At 39.5% G+C, this 11,557-nt stretch overlaps 1 protein-coding gene across 1 annotated transcript; it reads right to left on the bottom strand.

The window, feature by feature from the left end:
• Positions 1 to 3,711: 3,711 nt before the first annotated feature.
• On the bottom strand, positions 3,712 to 10,307 carry LOC117448219 (toll-like receptor 3). The gene is given in 6 exon segments (XM_034085408.2): positions 3,712 to 4,184; positions 4,186 to 4,330; positions 4,518 to 6,364; positions 6,520 to 6,714; positions 6,936 to 7,400; positions 9,616 to 10,307. Coding segments are annotated over 6 exon segments (2,721 nt in total). The 5' UTR covers positions 9,634 to 10,307; the 3' UTR covers positions 3,712 to 4,133.
• Between the last annotated feature and the right edge of the window lie 1,250 nt (positions 10,308 to 11,557).

The following is an 11,557-nucleotide window of genomic DNA, read 5'->3' as shown; positions in this document are numbered from 1 at the left end:
AAAGCTATAAATAAACAGCAACAGGCTCTTTAACCAAGGCACTGTTAGCCTAACATGTAAACTAGTTGTTCACACTAATCCTAATATTATCACTTAATATTAGCAAATTCGATTTTATTTTTGAAAACATATTGATGTAAATACATACACATATCGATTTGTTGTATAAATATTGCAAATCAAAACCTTTATTCACTAATAATTACCAACAATCGTAGTTCTATCTCCTGTTATCAATGCATTCACATTGCCCGCCATGAACTTCCGGGGAACGATCCTCGTCTACATGAACCACGTGACGATAACCGTTTTTGGACTTCCGTTGTCGTAACTCTTCTATCTATATGGCGCTGATCGCGTCGTGATATTTCCAGAGAGAACAACTGTGAGGTCCGGGCAGAAAGCAGAGCAGTTTGTAGAATATTTATCACTCAGTATAACAGGCCTCTCTTTATTTGCTTTAGTTTAGTAGATATCTACAAACAAAGAGTCAATATTTTTCTAAAACCATTTAGTGCTTCACATAATAAAATACACAACGGCTGTAGCCTGATTATATGCTTTAGGAGCTGTAGGTGTGTGTGGTACAGTGTGTAGGTGTGTGTGTGGTACAGTGTGTGCGTAGATGCAGCGGATAGACGGGTCTCAGTTGGTTTGGTGTCCTTACTTTTAATACTTGTAAATACAACTTTTGGCCCGTCATTTCAATTCCCCATTTCAGCGACCAGAGAGAGGGGGGGATATATCCAGTCTCTGATTGTGTTACGTTATTATGAGAGTGCTCTCATACTTTAAATTGCATATATTTATATACATATATGTGTGTGTGTGTGTGTGTGTGTGTGTGTGTGTGTGTGTGTGTGTGTGTGTGTGTGTGTGTGTGTGTGTGTGTGTGTGTGTGTGTGTGTGTGTGTGTGTGTGTGTGTGTGTGTGTGTGTGTGTGTGTGTGTGTGTGTGTGTGTGTGTGTGTGTGTGTGTGTGTGTGTGTGTGTGTGTGTGTGTGTGTCATAGGTGTGTCCGCATCTGTAGCCTGGTATTGTCTCATTATACCGCACTCTCAATGAATTCAAAGTAAATATGTGGGGGAACAATGTTCAGCTGATCTAACAGAGATTATAAAATATGACAAAACACTCGACAGCTGATGCAGCTGTTGCCACGTAATAATGAACGGACGTCGCTTTAATATGACCGCTCAGAGGAGAGGAGTTCTCATTTCTTTAAACGTCTGCTGCTCCTGTCACTACCCGATCCGTCACCCTGCCCGATTAGGTTCTGCGCATGTGCGAGAGGGTCCGCCATGTTGGACAACTCCGGACGGCAACCCACGATGGACATCTGACACAGTGGCTTTTAGCAAAGCTCAAAAGGAAAACTCGAAAGCTCAAAAGGAAAACTCGAGTGAGATAAGTTATTGTTAAAAGGAAAACTCGCGAGAGATAAGTTATTGTTATTACAACGTGACTTCACTATTATTTAACAACTCTTTTTATTGGGTTCTTTTGTTTGGGGTTAAGTACATTGTCAGAATAAGTGAGGAATGAATTTAACTTCTGTCATATGCCATACATTTTTGCATACATTCACAGTAAATATTTATTCAGTATGATAGCTGTCTAACAGAAGTTAAATTCATTCCTCACTTATTCTGACAATGTACTTAACCCCAAATAAAAGAACCCAATAAAAAGAGTTGTTAAATAATAGTGAAGTCACGTTGTAATAACAATAACTCATCTCTCTCGGTTTTTCTTTTTGAGCTTTGCTAAAAGCCACTGTGTCAAGTGTCCATCTGGTGTTGCCGTCCGGACTTCCGGACCATCTCGCACATGCGCAGTACCGATCGGGTAGGGTGACGGATCGGGTAGTGACAGCTTCCCCTCCTCGCTCCTCTGTTCCCCTCCTCGGTCCTCCGCTCGCATCTCCTGTGGGCGGGACTAAGTCTGGAGGAGGGGAGTCGAGGAGGGGAAATTTAAGAATTGAGAAGCCTCTTCTGTCTCTTCCTGACCGGAGTCACGCTGTGTGTGTCCGTCAGGAAACACGCTGTTTACAAGTAGTTCCAGCAAACATCCACTGATAAATTGCGATGTTAACAACCTCATGATAACCTCATATGTTTTTAACTTAGGATCATACCTGTGTTTAGTCTAGAAAAAGGTAAATGTGTGCATTTTATTATAAAGTTGTGTATATTTACAGACCGTTGCAAAAACTAAGAAGCTTATAAACATCAGGTTTAAAACTAAAAGAGCTTTGAAACACAATGAAAGATGTTTGGAGTTTTATTTGAGTTATTAATTTAAACTTTTTGTCTAAGAGATGCTGATTTGAAACCGTTGTTACATACAGTTACGGCATTTCCTGTTTCTGCCGGAGAGAGGTGAGGCCGTCCCAAAGCTTGCTGCTGTATTTACTCCCTCCATCTGACAGGAGGGAGCCTCGTTAAGCTGCGAGTGTGGCTCCAGACGGAGTTCACTCCATCACGGAGGGGTAGGGTCGAGGGAGTGGTTTGGGATTGGGCCCTAGTCTTTGCTGCTGCCTCAAAGAGGAGCAGGGGGGGAGAGGAGGGAGACAGGTGAGGCTGGTTCAGGAGCACAGACACACTCAGTCACAACTATAAATGAACCAAAAACAAATAAATAAACAAGTTTCAATGTTTTTTCATATTGGATATGGTATGGTATTGGTTATATGGCCATACTTATGATTTTATGATTATTTAAATGTATACAGTTCTGTTTCATATGGGTGTAGTCTCATTATTTCCCCCTCAAAGTGAACCAGATTGATGCATTTAAGTCCAACATTTAAATAAAAAAATCTTACCGGGGGAGCATGCCACCGGACCCCCCTATAGGATTTGAGGTTCCCCCCCACTTAAAATATGTTCACATGGATAGGTTCCTAAATAGATTTGCACATTTTTTAAAATAGTAATCCATCTCCATATGTTTATTTTTGGGTAGTAGATTTAAACTAGAGGGCTATCACTATGGGAAGCAACGCTGTAAATATTGACAAATAAATCCAGCAAAATGGCACAAAAAACTGGTAGTGGCCTGGCTGGATGTATAATTCCTGGCCTGAATTATTGTCCCAGTCCGGCCCTGATTGACGCATGACAACAAATATGCCCAGCGTACCTATGACGCGCCGCAGCGATAGACTAGAGCAGAAAATACATCACATAATGTTAGCATTTCAAAAATGTTAGCGTGGCTTAATAATAGTGAGAAAAGACAGCGGTTGTCGCCGGACAAGGATTCCCTGTCTCCTTTCCTGCTGAAAGATGGTGAGTGTACTCAGGGACGAGGAGTCATTTAACCAGCCGCCAGTAGGTCAGGCTTTACTTTCTTTTATATCCATAAAGAAAAAGTAAATCTGTTTACAGTTGTTTCATATGGATGTTGAGAGGTATCCATATATCTCTTCATTTTGCTTTCAAAGTGCACCAGATTGATGCATCTAACTTCAATATTTAAAAAAAATCTTCCCGGGGGGGCATGCCCCACTATATTAAAGCTGATCACAAAGAGGTGATTTATTCCTTGCTATTTTGGAAAATTACGGGGACTTTCTATCAATGCAATAATGAATTATCAATATGATTACTTCATAAAAGTAGACATTAAATCGTTTTTCTACCTAATTGATGCTTTCAAAAGCCACTTCCTGCCATAAATATAAAAACTGAAATAATTCAAATAAAGGTTATTTTTTAAAGCATTTATTGGACTTGAGCCAACCTTTTAGCAAACACTTTATAAATGGAAAAGTTCATGAAAACAACATGGAATAGTATTGCCTTTTCTATTTTAAATGACAAGAAGGACATTTCTTAATAGAATGCGTATAAAAATGTAACTGTTAAGCTAAAGCTTTTTTAAAACAACATTATGGCGATCACACAGAACACCACTTTTCACTTAAACCATTTGAATAATTGTTGTTAATGTAACGCTGCAGTGCAATTAAAATACATATACATTTAAGTGTATATACAAGGGGGCAAATTCAGATTGCAATTCGTAACCACTGAACACATACTAGGAACTAATATTCAAGATGGAATTTCCCATTCGTCCCAATGAAATATATTCAGTCCATCAATCGATTAGTCATGCCAAGTGCCATCAGGAGCTTCTGATGAAAGGCCGGCACTCTCTCCTTATGGACAGGCCAATCCAAAATGCAGCATGGACGCAACATGCCCCTGCGGAGGTAGAGTGATCGGGATAACTTGTAGTCGTGAACATCCTGCAGGAAGACCAGAATCACAGAGTCCCTGTTGGCTTCAATGTCCCGGTGAATTGCATGTTGGGCGATAAATCTGGATAAGGAAAAGAAAAGGGTAAAAGAGACACAAATCTGTGAGAACTAATTTTATCAATATGTAACATAAATACCTACAGTATGAAACCCATACCAAATAAACTACACATCACACATTTCCTAATGGCATAGATTAGATTTTGCTTGATTCTGTATAAGTCAAAAACAGTGTTTGTTTGATTTACCTTGTACACCAGGGGTCTCTGAGAAGGGTTTCAGTGACGACAAACAAGATTTTTCTGGACTTTTTCATATTATCCAAGATTGAGGCAGGCTGTGACATACCTGGCAGTGAATCTCGGTCCTCCAAACAAAACTTGCACTTGTCATTCTCTAAAGGGGAAAGTCTCCTCTCCACCCAGCTGCTGTCTTGCTCTGCATGTATGATGTAAGCATCATACTTAAATTCCCAGCCCTCTGCAACGTGGGCATCGCTAAATCCTAATGTGCGATTGATCAATATGTTCCAATAATACAGAATCCTCCAGCCTTGGTACCGCACCACAAATGCAGTAACCATCAGCATGACGACAGCAGTGCTGCTCAGTATGTATAGGGTCTGAAATGGAGTCATGTCTTTGCAAGAAAGGGGGTCAAACTCCATGATGGAGCGGTTAAAGTAAGCTAGTGGAGTGTTGCACAGATACTGGTCCCTGAGACCCGGCACATGGGTCATATTTGTTTCATTTAACCATGTCACAAACCACAGCATGGTCTCACAGGTACAGTCAAATGGATTTTTGTCCATGACAAGCAGGCTGAGGTTGGCCAGAGGAGTTTTGAACACTTCTGGTCTCACAGCTGTGATCAGATTCTTCTGTAAATTTAAAACCCGCAGTGAGTCCAGATCATCAAAAATGGTGTCCTTCAGACGATTAAAAAGGTTGGAGGACAGATTCAGGTTACGGAGGTTACCCAACCCTCTTAGAGCCTCTGCTGGTATCTCATCGAGCCCGTTACTATCCATCTGAAGAGTTACCAACCTGGGTGTGTGTTTAAGGAACAACACTGGCCCACCAAGGTTGGCACTCTTCCACAAACGGGCTATGTTATTGTGCTGGAGCTTCAACACTTTCAGGTTTGCAAGCCCCTTCAACATATCTTCTCTGATATTAGCAATGTTGTTGTTGCTGAGATCCAGGAAAGTGAGGTTGGTCAGGGGGCTGAATGGAGAGGGATCCAGGTTCACAGCTTCGGCCGTAAGACTTTTTCTCAAAGTCAGGACTCTAAGGTTGGGCATGTTAACAAAAGACGTGGACTTTAGATGGACTGTCTGCTGGTTATTCGACATGTAAATCTCTTCAACTTGATCCAAGCCTTCAAACTCCTTCCCAGTTAGAATTTGCTTGATAAAGTTGTAATCTAGGAGAAGCGTGGTGAGGTTTCTCAAGACAGAGAAGCTTTGAGGATCAATCTGTGCAATAGCTGTTCCGGTGAGATTTAGCCTTCTGAGAGGCGACCCCGCCAGTGAGACTAAGGTCTTGTTGTTTATGTTTCTGAGCGAGCTATAGCTACTCCAGCTCATATCAAGTTCTTTAAGACTTGTCAAGCCTGTAAATGTGTGCTCTGTGATTTCTTGAGCTGCTGTTCTCTGTAATATCAAACTCTCCAGGGCACTTAAGGGTTGGAAGGAGAAATTTCCAATAGTTGTGGCGTCTTTTTTCACAAAAGCTTTTGTCATTTGGAGTTTTTTCAAACTTTTAAGGCCCTGAAATGTGTTCTTGTTTAGTTGCTTAATCTTGTTGTCAGACAAAACAAGGGTCTGAAGCCTGGACAGCCATAGAAATGAGCCATTTTCAATGTTAACCATGTCATTATGGGACATATCCAAATAGGTTAGATTTGTTTTCTGTAGCGCTTTAAAGGTTGCGTTTGTGAGTTTTGCCAGCTTCATCTTCCGGAGATACAGGGCCTCAATAGTGGTCGCTGACAACTCTGAGCAGAGTTCAGAAAAACCTTGTGTGTCCATATTGCTTCCATCCATGATTAAAGTACGTAGGCCTGAAATGGGTTTAAAGCTGCCAGACTCCAACTGCAACACAACAAAACAAAGATATCTTGTAGTGAGACGAAAATAGGGAAACAAAACAGACAACTGAAAGCATGGCTCTCCATTGACTACTTTCTATCCCTGGTTCCAGTTTTGACAACAATATTTCCTTTCCTATTTCTAGGTAAGTTTCTTACCGTTTTTAGAGGCACACATGACATGTTGAGGACAAGTAGAGAGGATGAATTGTTAAGAAATAAAAAGTCATCTTTCATCAGAGTGGTGAAGTCATTTAAAGCCAGATTGAGGCTCACGAGGTTGGGCAGCTGAATCTGAGTGCCGAGCTTGGCTGACTGCAGTTTGTTTAAGGACACATCAAGGACTTGAAGTTTCTTTGAATGATGAAAGGAGAAAAAAAAATACATTTAGTTATTTAATTAAATATTTAAGAGGAATATCAAAAATATTGTAGTGAAATAATGAGGCAGAAAAATAACTATTCACTTATTTTACTCATTTTTGTCACCATTATCGCACCCATATAGCTCATGAACCTTACAATAAACGTATCTCCTGCTATTTTTGATCTAACTCATCAGTGTGGCATCTGTACCTGTAGTGCAGAGAAGGGCTCTCCTTGTAGCTTTAGCTTATTACTAGCCATAATCAACCATGTTAGATTGGTGCAATGATTCACGTCCTCCTTCTTCAGCACATGCACTTGATTGTGTCCCATGTTCAGTGTCTGCAGCAGAGGCAGTGCCTGGCACAGTCCCGGGTCCAGCTTGGTGATACTGTTGTGACTGACACTGAGACGGCAGAGGCCCGGGTATGGGGATAGAGACACAGGGGGGATGCTTTTCAATCTGTTGTGAGACAAATCTAGGCTGATGATGTTGCTGGGAAGGTTTTGAGGGACCGCACTGAGGCTGAGGTGGCTGCAGTCAGCTATGCTGTCATGCACATGGCAGGAAGTCTTCCTCGGCAAAGCTACGCAATTGTGCGGTCCCGGCATCAAGCAACATATGATGATCATCGTCGGCAGAAGGCAATTTAGGGCATTCATCGTTTCAAAAACCTTTAAAAAAAGAGAAAGAAAAACAATCTGTGTAATCCTAAATCTACGTACTTTTTGTTTGTTTGGCAAATTATAGGAAGCACAAGCACAATAACACTAGTATTGTATTAACTAATATGTAAATATGGCAAGTATGTTAACAAACAGCTACCTGTGTACAGATCCATAAGATAAAGAGAAACATTAGGAAATATTTGGAGTTGTGTTTCTGACAAAGTACAATATTTACTCCTCCTTTAGCTCTGTCTTGACTAACTCGTAAGACAAATATCTGCCTCTTTATTCCACCATGTATTCCAGCTGGTTGCTAGCTTTTTATCTGGGATCATATATTAGCCTTCAGTGTTTTTTAAGAGATTTTTTGCTAAAACCTCTGCCTGACACTTCTGAGAGTAAATCAAAACAGGAAAGTTGCTTAGGCTGTCTAACTGATGCAACAAGCTAAAATACACTAAATGCTTCAGAGAGGTGAGGGGCACTGAGTTTGGTTATGTGATACATTTCCGTTTTATCACTATGATGACCAATATTGGTCATGTAATTCACAGTCATTTCATTTGATCTATTGTTGATATAACATATTAATTAGTGCCACTATGATACAAAACATATACGGGCCATTCTACCGAATTGGTGCAAAGTCAGGTTTGAACAGTTTTGAAATGTTGTATGTTTTTTCCCCAAAACTTTGTCCATATATATTTTGTACCATATCTAAATTACACATATCTAGTAAAATAACCGTATATTTTCAGACTGTATTGGAATGTTCTTCCTCTACCAAAAATGGTCACTACCGAAACATACACTGTAGTAAAAAAGTATTATATCAACCTGTTAAGATTGTTTTACCTTCCCTTCTCTAAATAGTATTTCAAAAATACAAAATATTTCTTGAGGGTTTTCACAATTAAATCAATGCAATTTAATTTGTAATCAAATTTCAAAGCTCAATTTATACAATTCATAATGCAAACTTTCTTTGTAAAATGCATAATACTGATTGTTGTGGAAATATTTTCCTAGGCCCATAACTTTGACCCAGTTTATCAGTTCAAACTGTCCTGACTGAGCACACGCACCTCGTAACCTTGGCTGCCGTGCTCTCAGTGTTCTGTCTCCCTGTTCCTGCCTGTTAGCGTCAGCTGATAGAGGTGTTATGATTTTATCTTGTTATGCAGCATGTTGATGATGCTCTCAGAACTAGCTAAATACAGGGGTCTGAGGTAGAGTTCTTTAGAATTGACGTGGCAATCCACCCGTGCAGTCAGACCGTGACTGCTGTGACTTGTGATGTGAATCCTCCGGCCGTAACTCCAAATAAACCTCCAGTGTTTGACATTGAAGCTCCTGCTCTACCGTGTCTCCTTCCTGAGTCGGTGACTCCCACTGCATTGCTACACAGAATGTTCCCTTACACTGATCATATTGATTCCATAGTTGATGATTGTTGAAATTGAACATACATTAAACCAATTAGTATCATATCATTTTAGTTGATAAGTCAATATACTTAATTTTTTTCAAAACATCCAGTGTTTCGGTAGTGACCACAGTATTTTGCTCTCAAGGTTGTATCATGTTCCCTCAACTGTATTGCTTAATCTTAACTCATAACAAGCCTTCTGTTGAAGTGTGAATGTTTTAAGCTACTGACCCAGAATCAGCACTTTAGTAACAGGCTGAAATAGAGGGGAATGAGGCTAGAATGCATGATCTGTTTGGTATTTTGAGCAAAACACTTCATAGCCATGCTTTTTATATATCTGAGATCAGGGTTGGGGACAGCTACTTCCCAATAGAAAGTACCCCATACATGATGTTTTTGTATATATTAAGCTTATCACTATATAATGTAATGCCTTGTGTTTAAATAGACCATAACATATTCTTAGTAAATATCTATGTCTTAATACTTAATTGTTTTTTTTAATAGTTTTTCTTGTTGTGGGACCGCACTTTGTACTAATTTGGTAGAATGCCCCATACATGTGTTTTAGTGAGGAAAAACGTTATATTTCTCACAAATATAATAACTAATACATTTAAAAAGCTGCCTACAGAAATCTCTTTTCCACAGGCATATAGTAGGCCTAGGCTACTTGTACGGTAGGCATATGGGTATTACTAGGAATCATAAAATCATAGTGTCACATTGACACAATAAACACTATTGTCTAGCTAACGTTTTGCATATAAAAGTTGCAGTTCTTACCGGATTTTTCCTTGCCATTTTATATTTTGAATCTAGACTTCATGGACTTGAAACCGAAGGCATTCACTTCCAGAACAACATGTGTTCCTCAGCAGCACAGCAAAGAGTCTAAGTAGAGGTTTATGAAGCACACGCTGCAAAGCAAGAATATACGGAAGTGAGACATTTGAAACTCGGGTTTCACTTCCCCAGCATTGTCTCTAGGTCCACAAGAGGATGTAACTGTTCCATGCAAGCGTATAAACAGACGATTCGGGAACTTTGAGTTAAATTCTTCCTCACTTCCTGCAAACCTACAGTTTGATCAAGTTCCTAAGATTGCGTGTCGCGCATGAAATAAAGATGTCTCTAGACAGCGGTAATGTTTTTGAAAGGCGTGGTGAAGACAGTGTTTGAAAATACCTACATCTACAAAACATACCGTAATGTAGGCTATGAGGGATTTAAAGTTGATGCCAGTTTACGGAGTTTGGTATTGTATTGGAGGCGAGTATCCCAATCGAACAATATCAGCGTAAACCGTGAAATTATCCGAAAATGATCGCCTAAAAATGAGCTTCAGATGTGTTGTGATATAAATAGATCAGCCGATCCGGTTAGTGCTCTGTTAATTCGGGATGATGCACACCGTAAACAACACAAATACCGTTGATTTAATTGCGAGTAAAGTACAAGACATTTGGAGGAGCAAAACTGGCAGCAAGTTTACCCTGTAAGTAAGAAATTGATAACATGCTGCTTACCTATTTGACTCCTCCCAGTTAACTCTGTGCTCTCTTATGAGTTATTTTCAGTTGTTTGAGGCATAGTTTAGGAGAAATATATTCTGGAAACTGATCATGACTGTACTCTGCACCTCTGACTTCTGGCTATTTGTGGGGAAAAAACAGGTTGGCCCAGTCTGAAATGCCAGGCACCACAGTTCTGTCATTTACAAAGCAGTTATGTAACAAGCAATACCATCTTAAGGCATAAGGCATATGTGAAAGTTGACACCAAGTTATCCAAAACTTGATAATAGGGTCACACACAAACTCCAGTGGATCCATTTAAACATTATATATTTTTGAATTGAGTAGAATGAGTCAACACAAAAAAGCCTTATTCAGGATCAGACAGGATCAATTCTAGTATCACTTGATTTGTGTACTCCATAGTTCAACTATAATGCACACACCTTTTATAGTCTAGTAGGAAAGGTGATTCAAATAAAGTGTGACCAATAAATGTGTGTTTCTGTTTTAAGAACAGTTGCTGCCTAAAGAAATATGGGTGGCATTGAGTGATTCTCTGTTGCATGTGGTTGCCTAAAATACACACTGCACCAGTCCAGATGCAGAACTAAGAAAACCTGAGAGAAGAAAGCCTCTGCCTGTGCTCTGGTCAGTAGATCTGCATAGGGGTACAAACGTATTAGTTTGCCTTACATGCATACAAAAAACCAATATTTTACTGTATGTTTTCATTTAACTTTCACAGATTCATTGTTTCCCACAAATTGCAATAGTGCCTGCAGAAAGAATGCATCAAATCCATAACTTAAATTAAAATAGACTAAAATACAGTATGGGGGGCTGAAAATATGCCTATAAAAAGTAAAGCATATTCAAAAATATGCTTTATATACAAAGGGTAGATTTGCTGAACTTGAATATACTTATTCATTTAAACACAACACACAACCATGCATTCATACACAAGCATGAGAGCTTCACAGCCTCAGCACACTCTTTCATTGACCTTATGTGCCTCTACTAAGGACACTTTAAAGGTTATAGCGCAGTGGTAAAGTCCATTAACTCTCCTTTGGTCCAGATGTTAGGTCCAGAAAACAGGAATATGATAATAAATATAATAATGTAATTATTTTTTCATATTTTCATTATGTTGCATAACTTTAAATCCTACTTTAAATGTCCTCATTCAACCCACAAGAGAAGTG

This window comes from Pseudochaenichthys georgianus, chromosome 1 (genome assembly GCF_902827115.2).
Source record: "Pseudochaenichthys georgianus chromosome 1, fPseGeo1.2, whole genome shotgun sequence".
Taxonomy (NCBI): Eukaryota; Metazoa; Chordata; class Actinopteri; order Perciformes; family Channichthyidae; genus Pseudochaenichthys; species Pseudochaenichthys georgianus.
Note: the sequence above shows the minus strand (reverse complement) of the source record. Positions and strands in the feature narration are given on the sequence as shown.